General features: G+C 41.6%; 1 protein-coding gene across 23 annotated transcripts in view; it reads right to left on the bottom strand.

Annotated features, from left to right (window-relative positions):
• The window catches only part of MICAL3 (microtubule associated monooxygenase, calponin and LIM domain containing 3), a 273115-nt gene that overhangs the window by 109504 nt on the left and 143351 nt on the right, over positions 1–20260 (bottom strand). For 20 of the 23 annotated variants that reach the window (XM_061638561.1, XM_061638562.1, XM_061638565.1 and 17 more), the window contains 10 exons: positions 18012–18127; positions 15904–16030; positions 15267–15360; positions 14733–14880; positions 14333–14529; positions 12617–12729; positions 11785–11847; positions 10788–10961; positions 9193–9285; positions 1618–1716 (listed from right to left, as the gene is read on the bottom strand). In XM_061638561.1, the coding sequence (XP_061494545.1) occupies positions 1618–1716; positions 9193–9285; positions 10788–10961; positions 11785–11847; positions 12617–12729; positions 14333–14529; positions 14733–14880; positions 15267–15360; positions 15904–16030; positions 18012–18127 (1224 nt within the window). The remainder of the gene's footprint in view (positions 1–1617; positions 1717–9192; positions 9286–10787; positions 10962–11784; positions 11848–12616; positions 12730–14332; positions 14530–14732; positions 14881–15266; positions 15361–15903; positions 16031–18011; positions 18128–20260) is intronic. The other 3 variants (XM_061638576.1, XM_061638577.1, XM_061638575.1) reach the window with 2 other exon arrangements.

The raw sequence follows: 20260 nt of genomic DNA, 5'->3' as shown, positions 1-20260 counted from the left end.
CAAGCAAAACAGTGACCTTAACAAACCCCACACACACTCACAAAAAGATATCATCATTCAGTTAAGAGTCACCTAGAAGAGAAATATTAAAACCACAGTTCTGGAAAAGCTATGGGAGTTTTGCAAAAACCATATCGCTACTGTGAAGAATATATTTATACAGTTTTGTGCACAGCAGTTAAAAATAATACTTTATACAAACTGTATTAGTAAATGGTGACACAGCAATACATATTCACAGTGATGCAAGAGGTGTCAGAAGAAGGGACAGTTTCCAAGAAATTGTAACATTAGTGCACTAAACATGTGCCTTGAAAAAGTCCTAGTTTTATAAATAATATGGGCAATTAACTTTAGAGACATAGCAAAGTAAGCCTGTTGAGCTGAGGTCATCAAATCTATTTTTCACTCACCAGTTATTTTGAAGAGCCCACGCTCCCCTCAGCGTGAACAAGAAACAAGGATTCTGGCCCAGCTAAATCCATAATGGTATCCTGTAGTAAAGATGGACCATAATGCACCCTGCCCTAAGAAAACAGACACCTGGGGCACCTCTGGTTATCCACCACACACAAAAGTGCCACTTCCAGGAACTCAAGAACCTGCCCATACTTCCGGGGGGGAACCGACATATCTATACTATAATTTCCAAGTGAATTCCATTATTCTGCCTTAAATTTACTCATTCTGATATCCTTGGTCATAAGGCAGAATAATAGAATGCTGTTTTGGCCCCAACAATATGGAGGGATCTCTTGTGGTAAATTGTATACCGTATTTATTATCTTATGAATCCATACCTAGCTTATTCATATCATGATTGGAACTTTATTTTTATTCTTCTACATGATTGGACCGATCAGATATGTAACTGATATTGATATGAAATGTACAGCTGTTCTTTATTATATTGCTATATTTCATACTGTTATTTAATGTTATCATAACAACTGGGGGGGGCGGTTGTATAAACTGACTCAAGGTCCCAGTATATGCAATGCAATAATATAACTAGCGCTTCTGATTTGAACAAATTATTCAACAAGAAATGATCTGGGAGGAATGTTTTAAGAACATCAATGAGGAACAGTGACCAAAAAAGGTGTGGAGGGGGCTTCCCAAGGCCCCAAAGCCAGATAACACGGCTGGATCCAGGCATTCAAGATGACTGCCATGCTGATCAGTGGTACTGTGGTCAGTTGGTGAAGATCAGTGGGAGTTAGCACAGCACACTAGAGAAAGGGAAACTACAGCAGGCTAGAATCAACAGAATCTGTAAGCCCTTTCAGCAGGGCTGTGGAGTCGGTACGCCAAACCTTCGACTCCAACTCCTCTATTTTTCTACTGTCCAACTCTGACTCCAACTCCACCCAAAATATTGTAAAAATAACAGAGCATTAGAAGTTCTACTTGCACTACATTAAATCAAAGGATGATAAAAAGAAATCTGGGTCTGGCTTGTGTTATTTGTTTTGGTGAGAGGAATATCAATAGGTCTGCTGTCTCTATTTAGTTTATGGAGAAAACTCAAAACAGAAAGGGCATGCGGCCTAGTCACTTGTGGAAGCAGGAAGGAATGAAGGAAGGGAAAGGACAGAGCATGCAGAACAAAATCACCTGCTGACTGGGGTACGATGGAGAAGAAGTGCAAATGGAGGAAGAAGAGAGCATGATCACTTTTTTGGGGCAGGTCCGAGAACGCTCCTTTTTCCTCATCTTTGTTTAAAAACAAGGGAGAAAAAGAGAATCATAATAATAGAACAAGAAGAAACATGGTCATTGATGGTGGTATTAGTTGTGGCAAGGCCACAGACTACGCTTACCCAAACAGCAAATGACATAGTAAAATTATTTCTGGATTGTACCAGTTCAGGCTACCTGGGGGTAGGTGAGTAAGGAAGAACCACAGATCTGAATGGCCCCCACTGCACACATAAAACTAAGTTCCATTGAGTAGCATAGCCTTCTCCTCAACAGAAAGCCAGCCTAGGTGCAAGGAATTTATCATTCAACCATACGATTGCCATTTTAAAGTTGTCCAAGAACAATTTTGCCACCACTTCTGCATTTGTGTGTGAGCTAGGCCTCTAGATGACACTGACCTTGCTCCCCTTTCTCCATTGACAAGGAGGAACCAACATTGCTGCAGATCTATATAGATGGATCGTTTCCTCATGTGGTTGGCAATGCCACTTGAAATTCCTCTGTCACTACCATTATATGGTGCCTCATTTATCTGAATGTGTCTGGATACCCCTAATGTGGAATAAACAAGACTTCTCTAGGCACACAGATTTTTATTAACATGGGGGACATAAATTTGGATAAACAAGGTTCAAATGTAAGTTCAATTTAGAATCACAAAAAACTGCTCACCTCTACACCTTGCAATATTTACAAAATTTCAAGCAGCTCCAGTTGATCAACAGACTATGCTACTTCCAATGCATTTATGTCAGACATAACATACACTAAAAGGTGCTGGACTTAATGTTTTAATGTTAATGTTTTGATGTTTACATGTTCTGCTTTGTACGTCGCTTAGAGTGGCTAACAATTCAGCCAGATAAGCGACTAATAAGTCAAATAAATAAATAAATAAAAATAAAAATAATAAAATACAGAAATCTTACCGAAGTTTTACTTATTGCCCACCAAATGCTAGGAGCTAAATGCTGACTACACAAAAAATGCAACTCTTCCCTCATTCCAGGTACTCAAATTTATGTGTACTGAGGGTAGGAATAGGTATTCTCTCTAGAACAGCCAATTGTGCCTTCAATTTTGTATCTTCCCTACTCTTGTGTGTGGGATGTAAGGTTGGTGAAAGCACTTCTTGATTCTCTTAGCTTGGTTTGTTGGTCCTTTGCTGTGATTCTGCTGTCTCATATTGCTTTGATGATTGATTTACACCATTTTATTGTACTTTACCATATATCTTATTGTATAAAATGCTGTTTACCTTTTGGGAGCCTTTGGACTGAAAAGCAGCATATCAACAAAACAACAACAACAATAATGTTGTTTATTTTAAAAATCTTGGTCCGGAGTTTCAGTTTGGGTTCTTTTTACTATGCAAATCCCAAAATCGTTCTGAAAAATGAGCCTTCCGCAGTTTTAACTCTAGGCACCAGAAGGAACAATTTTGTTTCTTTTCCCTGTAGGTGAACACTTCTGCACATCTGGCAGAATCCACAAGGAAAATTGGGAATGTTTTCCATCACTGTTCAAACTGAGGGGAGGGGAGAGAGAAGAAAGCTAGTGGGAACCCTTAATAAAACCCAGAAGCCCCACCCACTGATTCCCATGAAATTTAGCCAAATCATGTCCTGTTCATATAGCCTTCTGAAAGGAGTTTGATGTTGTTAAGTAGTTAAGATGACTGTCACACAACATGCAAACGGTGCTGGGGCACCCTTCTGGTTTCCCTATTAGAACTTTGTATTCCATCTTCAAGTATGATACATTTCTGAGTTCACATAACACCAGCAGTAAATGATGCTCACATTAATAAGTATAAACTGGAAGGCGATTCCACTTGACAGAAACCAATGTGGCCTATGTTCTGTCTTCCATTTCAGTGTCTGATTCAAGTCATTTTGAATCAAAGAGATCATTTCAGTGTTACAATTATCAACAAAGAGTGTTTATTGCATATCTATATCTCTCTCCAAGGAGAACCTCAGGCCAATACATTTCTTGCCAACACCAAACTTCAAACATGCACCTTTCAGTTTCACAGCCCCCCCCCACGGTGTAAGTATACAAATGAATGATGTAGTTATGAGATGAGGAATTACAGAGAAGATAGAATTATTCCTTCCATATGTAATAAGCTAGGATTTCCACCTCCCTTAGCAAGACAGCAGATTCAACTCTTTTTAATGAGATAGCAATCCAGATATCTTCAAAGCAGTAACCATCGGAGGCCAATTGCATTTTATAATCATGCACAGACCTCCTACAGGCAATTTATTCCCATCTCTTTGAGAGCTTAACTCATCATAGCACGGCCATGGGTATTTTCTGAGGTGTATCCACAAGGAGACACATAAAAAGGTGGACCAATTTTCTATGTGCTCATGGAACAGTAAAAAAACCCACTACATTTTCACATAGTTTCTTTCTTAATTCACATACCCATGACATGAACAATATAGCCACTCCTTTTTGTACTGTATAATCCCTTTGTGGTGCTAAAAAATTAACGCAACTAGTACTGAAGCAGCAAACACACTTAATGGGCAGAGCAATCCAATTTGCCAGAGGCAGGCGGGAGCAAAACTGGCGTGAGTGAAACTGGGGGAAGGGGCTGCCACTTGGAGGCCTTTTGGAGGGGAGGTCACTGGCTGTGCCAGCAGGGTGCAGCAGAAGGAAACAAAATACATTTCCTTCCACCACTCCTTTTCCTGGCATACCAGCTGCTGAAACAGAGGGCCATGAGAGGGAGCCAAACGGGACCCTGATATTAGGTAAGGCCTTCCCGGCCCCTCCTCCAGCCCCTTTTGCAAGCCTTCCACCAGCTTCCATTGACTCCCCTTACAGCAGGATGGGCTTCTCCGGCAGACCTCCAGGTTGGGATGAGGGGCTTATGGCAGCGTACCCCAGTGTAGCCCAGCTGAGCCAGGATCCAGCCTGCTCAGCTGGAGATCTGCCATATCCACCTCCCCTCAGCCCAGCATAAATGCAAGTTGGATTGTGCCCTAATTTCTTAAGACATTGTTTCTCAATCTTTAATCCATGCCCCCTTTCAACTAACATAAAAATCCCCCACACCCTTCAAATTTGGCTCCCATAATAATACTGAACTAATAGGCACCTGTGATGACATACAGATCACATAATAAGCTGAGCATGATGCTCTCTGTGATGTTCCTGTATTAATGTATATATGGTAAGTGCTGTTTGTATAGAAGATATGTGGTAAGTGGAATGAAAGAGGAGGGGGGAGTAAATGAGCAGTAGAATGCTGGATGATTGGCTGGGTGTTTGGATGGCTGAGAGTATAAATGGAAGGATGACAGTTGAATCTGGGTGGACGTGAGTGGGTTGTTTGAGAGGTGTTTGGTGGACATTAGTGTGTTGTTTCGGTGGAGTTTGGAGGTGGGTGTGAGTTGGTGTATGTCAGGAGAGTGTGGAGAAGGAGGGAGGTGGAGTTCGGATTAGTAATAAGTCAAATATCACAGTAATAGATGAAACCATAAGCTTGTAGATCATTATCAAAGTTATCTTGTTATTAATGTTATTTAATAAATACTGTTTTGGTTTACCGAAGGCCTGATCCTTGGCTGGGGTTTCACAGACCAGAAGGGAGGGTAAGGTAATAACCAAGGCTGAAGGGAAACAGTAACAAATGGTGGCAGCGGTGAAGAGGAGAAGATAACATTATAAGTATCCAAAGCAACCCCGAGTTATGAGTTATCTGCATTGATACAAGGGGGTTGGGAACAGCATAGGCACGCAGTCACGAATGTAACCGGATAGAGAGACTCAGGCAAGGTCTCTGGGAACATTGGTTGTAGAACGTGACTGGTGGTGCTGCCTAGCAGGGGGATCTATTGAGATCTGTGCTAGAGCGGGGAGAGAAACCATAAAAAAGGACAGTCTGGACTGGTGGAGTCCCTGGTGGTGCCTAGTGAAAGGCAGTAGCCACGAGCAGGTAGGAACCTGACAGGGAGAGCCAGGGAAGGGCATCACACTCTCATCTTCCAAAAATATGATTTCATACTTCTATATTTTAATAGTATTAATTTTTTACTTATATTGCGCATATTTTTGGGAAACACACACACACACACAAGATCTTCATTTCTTCCCCATCCCCTGCCAGTTGAGAAACACTGTCATAAACTAATAGAGGTAGTCGGCAATCTATATGATCACAAGCAAAATGAGGGACCAGTTCATCAGGTACAGAAATTAACGGGTCAGCAAGAGAGAACAGATTTTCCTGGCTACATCTTTCCCTGGAATACTTAAATTGGCACAGTGGGCAGGAGAATTATGACTTGACAAACAGCATGTAAAGAACAAATAGTTTATTGCCCCTGGATAACAGCCCTAAGACCGGGGCTACCTTTTTATGCAAGTGTTTCCTAGAATTTCTAAATACCAACTTCTGTCATGTTTTCTCAATAAAGAAACCAAAGGATAGCGTGTTTCCACGTGCTTGAGCCTGCTAGGCAAGAGAGACAGAGGATTTCTATCTGAATTGTGGGATTTAAGCATGAATACAGGGCGAACGGAACAAACGAGTTAAGCAGAAGGCACGTCAAACGACGACCATCTTCCATCTGGAAACCTATGTCCTCACTGTGGGAAGCTGTGTGGATCCAGAATTGGCCTCCATAGTCACTTATGGACCCACTGTTAAAGACCTTATCTTGGAAGACAATCTTACTCAGCCACGAGTGATCATCAATGAATGACTTTAGAAGAATATCCAGGTCTTAAGCAGCAGTTCTGAGAAACCACTCATTCCGCCTTTAGAAAAGTTCTAAAATGGCTCACAGAAAATACCAACAATATGTTGTTAACTGTACCTGAAAAGCTGGTAATATTGAAATTAATCAAGAACAAGCCCAGCCATAGCAGCTTTGCCTACCTCTAAAATTTCTGGCAAGGACAACAGTAACCTCTGGCCAAAACTCTCTGGGGATGACAAGATGCTAGTAAGAGTATTAAAGAGGCACTGACTCTAAGCCTGCCTAGGTAGAGAAGAAAATACATGTAAACAGTGTCACCCATGGACAATTACTCCATACCCAGTCTAAGGAAAATTAGGAAAGAAATGTGATAAGGACCTAAGATGTATCTTCAACTGATTTTAGGCACTGTCCCTGTTTGCCTATTCCTGTGGCCATGTCTCTATCAGTGTGCTACTTCAGAAAGTTCTCAACAGGCTGGAATCTTTCCTGATGATTCATCCTCTCCCAATGGTTCAGTTTGGCAATTTGTTCTTCACTGATCAAGATTGCAGCATTCTCTTCAGAGAGGACAGCGTTATGGAGATTGAGATAAAATGCCAAAGCACAGTTCAGCTTTGGCAAACTGAATCATACCAGTCACAGCTTTTAGATGTCTTCTTTCCCCATGGACACACCAGAATTTAGACCAAATAAAACTACCGGTCTGGACAAACAGAAAGTGGCAAGCCATATATGTACAAGAGTTGTGTGAATCTAGGGCTACAATCCTATGCACACTTACATGACAGTATGACTAGTTCAGTTTAACACATCCAATTAAACATGCAGAGGATTGTGTTGTAAGAGTCAGGGACAGTTATAGCATTGCTTCTGTCAGTCAGTGGATCCCAACCTGAAAAGCCAGAGCTTTAGGAAATGGCAAACACCCCAATTACCTTCCTAGGCATTATTTTTTTCAAACTTTGTGGTATTTGTAAGACAACTAAAAACATACCATGCAAAGAATCAATACAACAAATTAGTAAATGAACAATGTGTGTGGCACTAGATTGTTGTAACTGCATAGTAAACAGACATTCATACAGTATAATTGTCCTTTTGAAAATCTCTTTTCTTGCAGATAGGTTCCCATGACTCTTGGTACTGAACCCAGCACATGATTCCTAGTTGCTGGATAGCTTCAGCTGAATTATTGCATTCAAAAGTATCCAAATGGCTTGGATGATGTGCCTTCACCTCCATTCCCCATTATTTTCAAAAAGCATGCACAACTTTGGCCAGAAAAAGATGGAAGCATATGTCTTCTGGTCCAATGATTGCCATCCAAAGTAAAAGCATCTTTGTGAACACTTCATGGAATGGGATGGACTGTATGGTAGACTATTCTAGCTGACACAAGCAAAAAGAAAACTGTCATGGACTTACTAAGATCAAATTCACTTGATCAGCTAGGTTGCAGGCTGGAGACCTTAACACATTTTTACCCCCACTTCCATCTCTGTGCCAAGCAGATGCATGGTGAGGAAATAATATTAGAAACAGTATCACTATCACTCTGATCCCATTTTCCAATCCGTGTACTCCTGTATTATGTGAAACAGTTAAAAAAAAGAGTACTGATGCACAAGTAATTCTTACATTAACTTCCTAAACTGATCTTATTTGCTTATGTCAACACATCATGGCATAAGAAAACTTTCCTGCCATTACATTATTATGAAGAATTTATACACTGTACTAAAAATGTTTTAAGTAATACTAGTATAGCAACCACAAGCCAGAGCAGAAGATGAAAAAAAATCTGGATCCTAAATTATCTAGTCCAGTTAGACAAATTCGGGCTTTCTTTTTACTTGCACTACAATTAAAGTCCCTTTTTAAAAAAGAAAAGAAAATTATTATGTTGGGAGTGATGAAGAGGATCTTAGAGCTTCTAAAAAACCGTTTGCAGACAGTTTTCTGATACATAAATAGCAGTCAATATCTCATCTGTTCTGAATGGAATAGTTATTTCAAAGAAAGCAATGCCTGTGAAGCTGACAAATAATCCACTGCAAGAATAGCAAAAGCTTGTGCCAGTTCCAAGGGAAATGGACAGTTCACAGTTCTTACTGTCTATGCTAGAGCAATGACCTCCACCTGCTAATCACCAGTAGAGAAGGTACCTTCCAAGAACAAAATATGCTTCATTGTTAGCTTTTTTTCAGAAAAAGGGCTTATTCTCCAATTCTGTTTTCTAATTTTAGAATCTCCCCTCTGAGTGACCCTCATGGATATTAAAACATGTTATTAATTTGTCTAACTGCTTCCCCAACCCACTCCCGAAGCCTCCAGAAATCAAATCTGGATTTCACAAATTGGATAGGTAAGCATACCCAGATTGAGTTTCATAAGGAACATTCACAGAAGTGAACCCATAAATAGACAAGCTAATGTGAATAAGATGTATTTCTGAGAGTACAATTTATGCTCAAATATTCACCAATGACCAGATGCAGGAAGAAAGTGAAACCTGTTATAGCTCTTTGATGTGAGTCATATTTACTATCAAGCTACTTACAGGCTTCCAATTTTAAAACAGGGCCACAGGAATAATAGAGGTGATGTGGAATGGAAAAGCAGCAGCCAATGGGGTGATGGCTTATTTTATTACTTACTGTACTTATTTATTTATTAGATTTATATCCCACCCTTCCTCCCAGTAGGAGCCTAAGGCAGCTTAGATGGGGTGAGCATCATAGTCATTCATCCAGTTTTGTTTTACCTGTTTCCACTGAGGCATTGGGGCAAGGCGGGCCTGCTCTCGCTGTTGGTAGGCAGGCTGGCTGAGAGCACGGTCTTGATAAGGCTGGGCAGACTGTTGCACGCAGGTCATAGAATAAGCAGGATGGAGGCCACGGAGCACATTGACACAAAAGGCAAAACAAAACACAAAGAAACCCACAAGGGAAAGAGGTAAATGTTGGACAGGGTTGTTAGCAGACAGACATTTAGGAGAAAAAAATGGAGTAAGGAAAAATTAGTTGGCAAATAAAACTCTATGAAAGTGGAGAAAAGTAAAGAAAAAAGGAAGATGGGAGCTTAAAGAAAGATGGCCATCTTTCATTCCTATCTCTTACTGGTAGGAACAGTTATTTGTAGCTGAGACTGAAAGGAACTTAACTATTAGAGAAGTGAGAATTCCTAAAATTCTCTCCAGAACAATCATGGGAGTAAAGCAGTTCATTAGTTCTAAAATTGTGATAGGTATAGCACCAGAATTTTACATTTTTGCCAAGCTTATTGGCTTCAGGAAGGATTCTCTCTACCATAAGGTTTTTGTTGGCTTTCCACCCTTCTTCCTGAAGCACTGAGATGGACACAATTGGAGGACAGATAAAAGAGCAGTCACCTATACTAGTGGGCTAAGAACATTCTTTCTGAAAGCCCCTTTGCTTTGTTTTACTTTCACATTCAGAATCTGCCATATTAAAGGGACAGAAAAAAGGTTTTCCTTTGGCCTGTTTGGAGCTTTTGGTCTTTCCTTTGAATGTGTAGCATGGCATTCTTGCCTTAGCCATATGAATTTGTTTTAGTCCACATACACCTTGCCCTGAAGGCATTCCTAATTGCAAATGAAACTGTGATTCTGCTTGCAATAACTTATAAATGGATTGTCCGTGTTTATAAAAAAAAATTAAAAAACTTTTCTACCATGCTCAAGCAAGTTAAAATTACACATGGTGCCAAGGTGATGAGCACAATCCTCCAGCTACAAGGATCTGCTTTTCCAAACAGGAAATCTGGTTATGTATGAAGTGAATCACATGGCAAACTATGGGAAATCTTCCCCCATATGTTTAACAGATGGCAATATACCAAGGATTAGCTAACAGATGACTCACTTGAAGGACACACACAACATATGCAGTTTCATCTCCCAGGATGGGGCACAAAACAGGGCATATGGAACAATGGCAGTGGTGGAAGCCAACTATGTCATCAAGCAGCAGTTTGCATGAACTGGTAGCCTGATTAGACCTCCAAAACTAAAGCACCATTCTAAACCTTCGGCGAAGATGGAGCAACATGCAAGCAGCTCTTTGTGTCACAATGCTGCCTCTATCAAACTGGCACACACACTCAAAAAAACCCCATTAGAGCTGCAACAGTAGTGCCAGATGATGGATCTTCCCCTCTGTCCTGAAGACAATCTATGGAAGGCATATATGATTTATTTGGGAACAGGGAGGTACCCTGTTACTCTCCTGGTCTAAGTTAAAAGGCCTCCAGGTTATCTCTGCCAGAAAAAACCCATCCTGGGAGCTAAGCCATTATGTGAAGTTCAAAAGGTATCCTACATGAAAAATGTCTTCCTACCTGTCTCCGGATACCTGTGGACGGCACAGGGGCGTTCTCCTCAAATTTGGCCAGTAGCTGTGTTGCCATGGACTTCACTTTATTCTGATTCCCAATGGTGGCATCAATTCTTCTCTCTGTCAGGGCACTCACCAGGGTGGGCCTCTCCTCTCGGTAGCTTCGGGAAGTGTCCTCCTGGCAAATCAAAAGGCATTAAACAATAATCGATTCCTTTCAGATACACTTCGAAGACTTTCTACATATCTCCAATTTTGTGCATGTCTCTTGAGTTTTGAAACAAGTTTTCCGTCTTGCCAGTTTATCCTGCTACTTGCACATTCACATAGATCAATCAATTTGACAATAAACTGAAGATAAACAAAGTGAAGGGACCACAGCTCAGTGGTAGAGCACATGCTTTACATGCAGAAGGTGCCCAGGTTCATTCCCCATGTTCCAACTGGAAGGTTCAGGGAGTAGGTGATGGGAGAGACATTTACCTGAGACCCTGAAGAGTTTCATATATTCAATAAAGGTAACATGAACCTGGCAATCTGAGCTAATTGACTGCACCTCCCCTTCACACAAAGTATTAACAGGAATTCAAGGAGCAAAACTCCACTGCTCAAGATTACAAATTTCAAGGCACATCTCTCCCGTCAGGATGAACTGCATATTGTTTATACATTCTTGAAAGTTCATCTCCAAACATATCAAGGCAACATTGCTCAGGTTTAGCTGAGAACATCGCACAATACATTACACCATAAACTCAGAGCCTTTTATAGTCAACACAATTACACCTCTCTGCCAGTTTGGGTGGATTATTTGATTTCATAAATGTCAGATGAGGGAAGAGGGACCCATTTCTGAGCTGAAATAGGTGGGAGTTCACATGACTGAATCCCCTCCCCCAAAATCCCTGCACACAGAAAATTTGACAAAGCTGCTATCAGAAGCAACCTGGCATGAAGAGAAAGACGGGGGGAGGGAATTCCTAGGTGAATTTATCACTTACATCTTCTGACTGGCTTGTTTTCCTTCTCTTTCCTGCACCATCCAAGTCTTTCTCCTTTTTATCCTGAGCACAGAAGGGGAAAAAAACCCTACTGTCAGACTGAAAAGACACAGGGTGGCTCAGATACAGAATGGACTACTTTCTAGAGCTATAGCTACAGATAGATACAAGACTAATCATGTGGGCGATGCACATCCTTAGCATACGCAGACATTGGTAACAGTCTAGAATATGAGTTTAATTGCCTTTTGTTACTACAGTTAACTTGTTATAAAAAAAAAATGCTATTTTTCCTTGCTTTACGCCAATTTGTAACTGGCTATTTGATGCATATATTTACATTATTTCCAACTCCCCAAAACTAGCAAGTTACCAACCAACTTATGGGAACCTTCCCACAGAAGAAGCAAGGAAACAACTTTTAAAATCTGACAAAGGCCAGCACTTGGTTAGAGGGGTGGGAAGCTTTTACCGGGAGGCCCTCTCCATCCCAACTGATGGGCATTGTCAAAACTGACCTTGTCTTCAGAGCTGTACACATGGATCCCAACACAGCACTGCAAATGACATGTATATACTGTAGCTGTATATCAATATGCAGTCCTGGGAATTACTTTTGTGTGTCCTATCCCCAATCCATTAGGAGATACATGCATGGAAGCCTGTTCTCACATTCTTGGTACCCTCACAGGTCGGGGACAAGTATAAGCACATAATCCCACTTCCTACAAGCTTTCATTCCAAAGCAACTATAGCTACCTTTGCCACCCTGGGCTCCTTTGGGAGGAAGAGCAGGGTATAAATTGAATAAATAATATAATAAATAATATACCTTTGGTGTTCGTTTCCGAGAGATGCTCTGCCCCAATTTGCTAAAGAAGGAGATAGGAGATTTGGTGCTTGCAATTAATGAAGCTTTTTCTTCTGCATTCAGTTCCAGATTGTCTGTGAGCAGAAATAAGTATGATCAGTGGAGACATAGAAAAATTGTAGACTTAAGACCCTAAAAGTCCTATTCTTTCTAAAATCTGAGCATTATTATGATTTATCTCTTCCTTTTCCCCTGCCTTTACACTTTTCCTTTGCCTACACTTTCTGCCACAAAGCACCAAAATCAACCTTCCATTCAATATCTTTTCCATTCCAGAAAAGGATCAACCATTTAAGATCAATCAAGCCATGTTTGGCTGCCTTCCTTACCAAGTCAATCAATGGCAGTACAGCAAGGAGACGAAGAGAGAACTGGGAATATTCACCCTTCGTTTTAATGATTAGATACCATCACTCTGTGGTCAATTTAAAATGCTTTTTGTGGAATGAATTCAGCTTCCACAACAAGCACAACTGAACCTTCAAGGCATTGCTGCTACTATTATTAAATCTGTTTAGTGGCTCAAATGCTTAGTATGCCACACCTGCTTACCCCAGTGACAGCACCTTCTTCACTCAAATGGGTTGGAGTACACGGAGTTCTTTTAAGAAGAAGATCCCACCATTCCACCTGAAGCACTTGCCTGTTTTTCATATTAAGCCTTAGTTTTGTCTGGGCTATGACATCCAGCTATGGACAGGACAAGTCAGAAGAGTCTTGCATTGTCCAGCAATACAGCAAAGGTAGTATAGAGCTGAAAGGGCAGGACTTGATGGAACATTAATGGGACTGTGATAACAGGGGCAGGGTCACTCCTCTCACCCCAACAACTCAGAAATTCCCCTGACTGGTGTGCTTTGCAAAACAGGCTTCCATCTACCCTTGTGGGTCACTGAGTTGATACACTGCATGCACCTTTGCTGCAATGATCAGAACATAGGAAAAGTCTAAATATGGACTTCAAGGCTTGGTTTAAGCTTCAGGGATGATAAAAGCAGGAGTGGGGAACCTTCAACTTATGGGTCAGATAATCACACACACAAAGACAGACAGACAGACACACACACACATCGTATTTCCAGATAACTTCTTTCCAGAGAGCAGCCACTTTGGCACTATTCCTGGTAGGTGGCCCCAAGAGCATCCCAGCAGCTGTATGCGTACAACACTATCTGCCCCACCAATCTTTCCCAAAGGAAGAGCCACCATGAAGAGTGGCCAGTTCAGCACTATTGATGAAAGTTGCTCAGAGCACCCTCTTTCAGTAGCATCCAACCAGTCCCTGACTCCCTTTCCTGTTCCAGTGGAAATATTACCAGGAGGAGGAGTATGTGCATGCCTTCACCTCCATCCCTCTCCAGGGACAGTTATAGCATTGCTCCTGTCAGTCTGTGGATCCCAACCTAAAAAGCCAGAGCTTTAGGAAATGGCAAACACCCCAATTACCTTCCTAGGCATTTTTTTTAATTTGTGTTATTTATAAGACCACTAAAAACATACAATGCAAAGAACTGCTATAACAAATTAGTAAATGAACAACTGTGTGTGGCCCTAGATTGTTGTTGCTTTCTTCCATTGTAGATCAATAGCCCTTGAAAGAAAAAAGTTTCCTACCCTCACTTACAAAGTATTCGAGAACTGACACAGTTTCTAGCAAATATATCTTAGGCCTCTTACCACCAGAAGGGAGGGAGTCCTTGAACATTTCATAGAACTGGGTGAGATACATGACCATAGACAGCTTGTCTGGTTCACCAACCGATGCCATATCTTTGCCAGTCATGATGGGAGAGATTCCAAACTCTTTCTCAGCAATGTCAAATGCCAGCTGGTTATTCTTCTCCACATTGTGTTCATCTAGAGAATCAAAGTCTCTGGAGGGAAGGAAAGATGTTGTCCAAAGGTTATGACAGGGTTAAGTTCTCTCCATCTGCTAATCCTTGGGAAATGACAAAATCCACCCCTACCCACTAATGCTGCAGCCATCAATTCTTCTTATTATTCCCCCTTCCTCCACCCCCTAGTCGGACACTCTAGCGTGAGAATGTCCTCCTCTATTTAAAGTTCAGTTTCTTACATGAGGTCAGGGCGATATCGATGGATAATGGCACATAGCGCTAAGCCACTCTTCCAAGACATTGTAAGATCCATTACGTTTACACCAGCATATCCATCTGTCTGTCTCTGACACCAGCCCAGGAGTTTGCTAGAGCGAGCCACTGACTCTAAAAATGAAAACACACACATACAAAAACTGATATTCCAGATGCTCAGCATTGTTAAAAAAATAGTTTCTGACAAAACAAAAATTCAACATTACCTTCTATCCACCACCACACACACAACTTCAAATCAAGTTTTCCATTTTCATGTCTGCACATGAAAGTTAAATAATGCAGATTGTGTTTATCAAAGAATGGTAAGCGTCAAAGGGCCTTGAAGTCACCAATGGCCAAGTAGGCCGTTTAACTCTTCTAAAATGTAATGTGGCAACCTCACTACTGATGACCACTGACAGAGTCTGTTTTCAAAACTCAAAGAAAGAACTCAGAGGAAGAAGCCAGGAAAGAAGAAAGTGCCATTAAATAAATAGGAAAGAATGCGAGCTTACCATTACGTGACAACTTTGGTGTTCTGGAATTCACCAAACTTTCTATTTCCAGGTGAATGTCTTTCAAGTCTCCTGTATCATACAAATGACGTACCTGTACCAGTTTTAAAAGATGCATTATATCAAGCTTCAGAGAAGGATGCAAAAAGAAAGCATTTGTTTAATGACAAAGATATGACTGAACTATATGAATATATACAGAAGAGTCACTCCCACAACTGCAGGGGTGACTAACCTGTGGCCTTCCAAATGTTGCTGGATTCCACCTTCCTAGCCAGCATGGTCATTAGACAGGGATGATGAAAGTTATAGTACAACATCATCTAACAAGCCAGATATTCACCACCCTCAATTCAAAATGTTTCCAAGGGTATACAGAAATCAGCATCCTTGCTACGGTTTAAAGGGGGCTGTAAGCATTCTCTTTTGCAGCAAGCTTTTGGTTGCTTCTGTCCTGTATCTGTCCCCCTGCTACCCTGTGTTTCAGACTCCCAACTCCCCCAACCATTTCCCACGACTTGCTTGCTCTTCTTGCAAATCCTCTCACATCTGACCCACGATACAGTACACAGATAACAAGAGATAAAGGCAGTTACATCAAAGAGACATGGGATTTACAGTGCATTTAAATGGTTACCTGGTTTGGCCGCAGGAAGTTGACATTGATGTTTGGATACCGTGTGACAGGATCAATACTGTACTGGCTAAAGTTTTTGCTCACATTCTCAGGGGTGGTCTGAGGCAGCAACCTATAGATACTCTCTCTAGGAAAAAAAGAGACATTGGTGGTGCAAAGCAACGCCTTCAAAGACATAAAACAGTGCCCAGGCAATGCCTTTTACAGCAGATATCACTGGGCAAGTTTATTTTGCCCCTTTTGGATTGCCATCTAGGGCATCAGGTTATCATTTTTGTTGGATTGTAGAATAAATAACTGTCCTATGCATACATTAACAGCTAAAAGTGTGGCCCTCTGCAATTTTTAATTAAAATACAATGCCCTTTCTGTGAGTATTTCAAGTCATTCTATCATTTAACATTATATTTAGGTTTCAAACAACCCTTATGAGCTCGTTGGCTAGGTGCATGAAGACTCTTTTGTTTATTGTTCAATAAAAAAAGAAATATTTACCTCATGTTAAGTAGGAGAGATAATACAGAAACAGCCAACATTTCTGATTCACCTAATCTATCTTAGATTGAGCACTAGTATATGAAAAGCCTACAATTGCATATGAAAAGCCTGGTGGTTATATCCTTGCCATGCTATGACAAAAAACACAACTAACTGGTGAACTTTACTCTGCCATACAGCTGTTGTAAACACAGAAGCCATCTTTTAAACTAGTATAACACCTGAGTTGTTTTTGGAATGTTGGGAGGAGCTGATTGTTGAATAGCAGCAGCATTCGAAGTCAGTTAGAAAACTCAGGAGAGTGAGATTCAATTAAAGAGAGGGTGAGGAGTGAGTGAAGGCAGCTAATGAGTCTGTGAGAGATGGTTAGTCAGAGTAGGAAGGAATTTGTGATTAGTAAAACAGCATCTGAATAATTTGTTACAATTTCTTTAATAATCTCTCTCCTGTATGTATGAAGTAAATTTCTACCATAACCTCTGCCTGTGGCAAAGCATGACACCAGAAGTTAACAATGCTGTTATGCAATCGGATAAGGAACAAAATGTGACTCAGAAAAGAACAATTCTGAACTTAGAAGAACAGTTCTAAACTTAATTACATTGCTGTTTGACTCCAAAGTCTTTTAAGGCAGGTAGGTCCACAACAGCTCGTTTTTCAGGTGATCTGTCCCTTGAATAGTGTGGGAAGCAGGAAGAAGATGAGTCTGGACCTCATCTTATTCCTTTTTCCTGACTACACTGGAATTAGCCCCCATCTGCACTATATATTTAAAGCAGTATCATACCCCTTTAAACAGTCATGGTTTCTTCTAATCCTAGGAGCTATAGTTTGTAGAGGGTGCTCAGATTTGTTAGGAGACCCTTATTCCACACACAGAGCTACAATTCCAGAGTTCCCTGGGAAGAGGGATTGATTATTAAACCACTCCCTCTTGCTCCATCTAACCTCCCTCATAAGATGATTGCAAGGACAAAATTAAGTGATCCCACTTAAGCCACCCTGTGTTACTTGTAGAAAGAGAATACTATGCTACCTTGAGCTCCCAGGAGAAAGGTGGGATATAAATGCAATAATAAAATGAAAAAAGTTCCACATTGCTATTTATTAAGCTGATTTTGTGCATAGAGAAACTAGCTAGTGAGTCTGGGTGAAATTACACAAATTTAACAGAAAGCACACAAAAATAGCACAGTGACAAAGCAGGAAAAAACTGAACTATAATGCAACAAAACAGGTGCAAATTTAACACTGGCCCATATTTGCATATTAAGCATGATTTCTGCACATATATGAAGGAGCCACAGCTACTTCCATATAACGGCCCAGCGTTTCTCTGCAAACAAATCATGTGCAGTAAGCCAAGAACAAACCTTGGTTACTTGCTTATGGCTTGTTTTGGGGAAAAACAAACCACAAGCCCAGGTTCAGAGTACACAACAAACCAGACTGTGGCTTGTTTCATCTGCAGCATAGCAGCAACAGGGAACTACAGGTTTAATGTGATGTATGAACCAGGCCTCTCTCACCTCTGGAGAGAATTCACATTTGTTCTCTACCCCTTCCCCTTCCCCTTCCCCACCCCCACCTCCACATGGGCATTTCATTACCTTTCTGCAAGAACCTGCAAGGGACTGGTTCCCAGAGACCAGCTTCGTACCATCCAGGCAGAGTCCATGGCAGCAAGAAAGCCCCTGGCTATTCCAGTTCCCATTGGCCAGAACGGCTAGCAGCAATCATCAAGATGCAATTCAGGGTGGAGGGAGGGGGAGAGAGAAAAGAGAATAAGCTTCCTGAAAAAACTGGAGAAGCGGACATATTGCAAGGTTGTTTTGGAACCCACAGGCTCCCTCTGAGTCTCTGCAGGACCAGCATCTAATGGGATACCCAGGAGATTTTTTTTTTAAGAGTCGAAAGAATTTAATCTCCATTTTGGAAGACTGAAGCTTTCACAGCTCTTTTTTTTTTTATCAGGTTCAAGAAAAATACTCCAGCTTTGAGTGGATTAACAGTGCAGTCCTTGGGAGCTGCTTTAGAAGCGTTCATCCCTGAAAGGCATCCTGGGAAACAGGTTGCTGGGTGTTGCAATAGGGCTTCTTGTATGACTGGTTTTCATGCTGAGTTCATTGCAGAAATGGCCAAGCAAAGGATTTTCCCCATGTTGGATAAACTGTGATTGATTGATGGGTGACATACTGATGGGTGATACATCACCCTGGAAGCGTGCCTCTTCTCTCTCTGGCGCCATCATGGCTAGAAGATCTTGGAGTCTTAGGAAGCCCTTGGAGATTTCAATGAACCCTTATCCCCTGAGCTGCTAGAGTAGCTTCCCAAAGCCAGAGTTTAAGTGAATTACCCAATTACAGCATCTATAAGGAATGCTTCTTTACACAGTTATTGCGCAGCAATTAGGAAAAAATGATGGACCTTCTAATAGTTTCTAATCTAGCTTGCTTCCCATGTCATATGCTTCAAGTCACAAAAACACTCCTGCACTCACGTCTGGATATGCGTACATGTGCAAGAGTTACAACAACAGTCAGCTACCTCCATGTGAACCCACAACACGAGAACTGCAGAAGCAGCAATGTTGGCAGGCACCAAAATGGTCTGAAATGCAAGTATGCTCATGTAATGACCGCTACCAGGCTAGGGTGGACAGGCAGGGGTTAGACAGAGGATGAGGACACGGATTGGGACAAATCACTCGGGGAGGAGGCTAGCAGCAGAACAGATTTAGAGGGCGCCCCGACACCTGTCTTGGACCCCACAACCCTCGTAACTCCAGGCCCTGATGCGGGGGCTCAGCCAGGCCCATCAGACTCTTTCCAGCCGGGAACACCTCCACTTCCAATGTCTGAACTGACGGTTAGCAGCCCCCCTCCATCAGAAGGGGAAGATGAAAGACTGGCCAAAGCTCCACCTTCGCCTTGCTCTCGAAGATGCTTGAAGCAGAAAATTCAACAGATTCAGCTAAGAAGAAGTCTCCATTTGCACGTGCACTCCCAACTGACTTAAGCAGACTCAGGTGGAGAACTCAGTTGCTGAGTCAACGTCTGTAGTCGCGAAGTCATGCTTAGCTATTGCTAGAGAGAAGCTGAGTTCCTAGACAGAGTAGCTAGGTTCATGAGGTGCTCTGCACTGCAACTGTCTATTGCTGTTGTTGTTATGTGCCTTCAGGTCAATTACGACTTATGGTGACCCTATGAATCAGTGACCTCCAACTATAAACCACCTGGTTCAGATCTTGTAAGTTCAGGTCTATGGCTTCCTTTATGGAATCAATCCATCCCTTATTTGGTCTTCCTCTTTTTCTACTATTTATCTATTTTTTAGATATTCTAAATGACTATTCCCTAGACCAGTTGGTCATGGAACCGACCAGAGGGACGGCAACCCTGGACTTAATCCTCAGTGGGGACCGGGACCTGGTGCGAGATGTAAGTGTTGTTGAACCGATTGGGAGCAGTGACCACAGTGCTATTAAATTAAACATACATGTAACTGGCCAATTGCCAAGAAAATCCAACATGGTCACATTTGACTTCAAAAGAGGAAACTTCACAAAAATGAGGGGATTGGTAAAAAGAAAGCTGAAAAACAAAGTCCAGAGGGTCACATCACTCAAAAATGCTTGGAAGTTGTTTAAAAACACTATATTAGAAGCTCAACTGGAGTGCATACCGCAGATCAGAAAGGGTACCGCCAGGGCCAAGAAGATGCCAGCATGGTTAACGAGCAAAGTCAAGGAAGCTCTTAGAGGCAAAAAGTCTTCCTTCAGAAAATGGAAGTCTTGGGACTTCCGGGAAGGGTGACTTAGCCTGTGCCTGCTTTTGAGACGGGCTCCTGCCTCAAAAGA

This window comes from Rhineura floridana, chromosome 8 (assembly GCF_030035675.1).
Source record: "Rhineura floridana isolate rRhiFlo1 chromosome 8, rRhiFlo1.hap2, whole genome shotgun sequence".
Classification (NCBI taxonomy): domain Eukaryota; kingdom Metazoa; phylum Chordata; class Lepidosauria; order Squamata; family Rhineuridae; genus Rhineura; species Rhineura floridana.
Note: the sequence above shows the minus strand (reverse complement) of the source record. Positions and strands in the feature narration are given on the sequence as shown.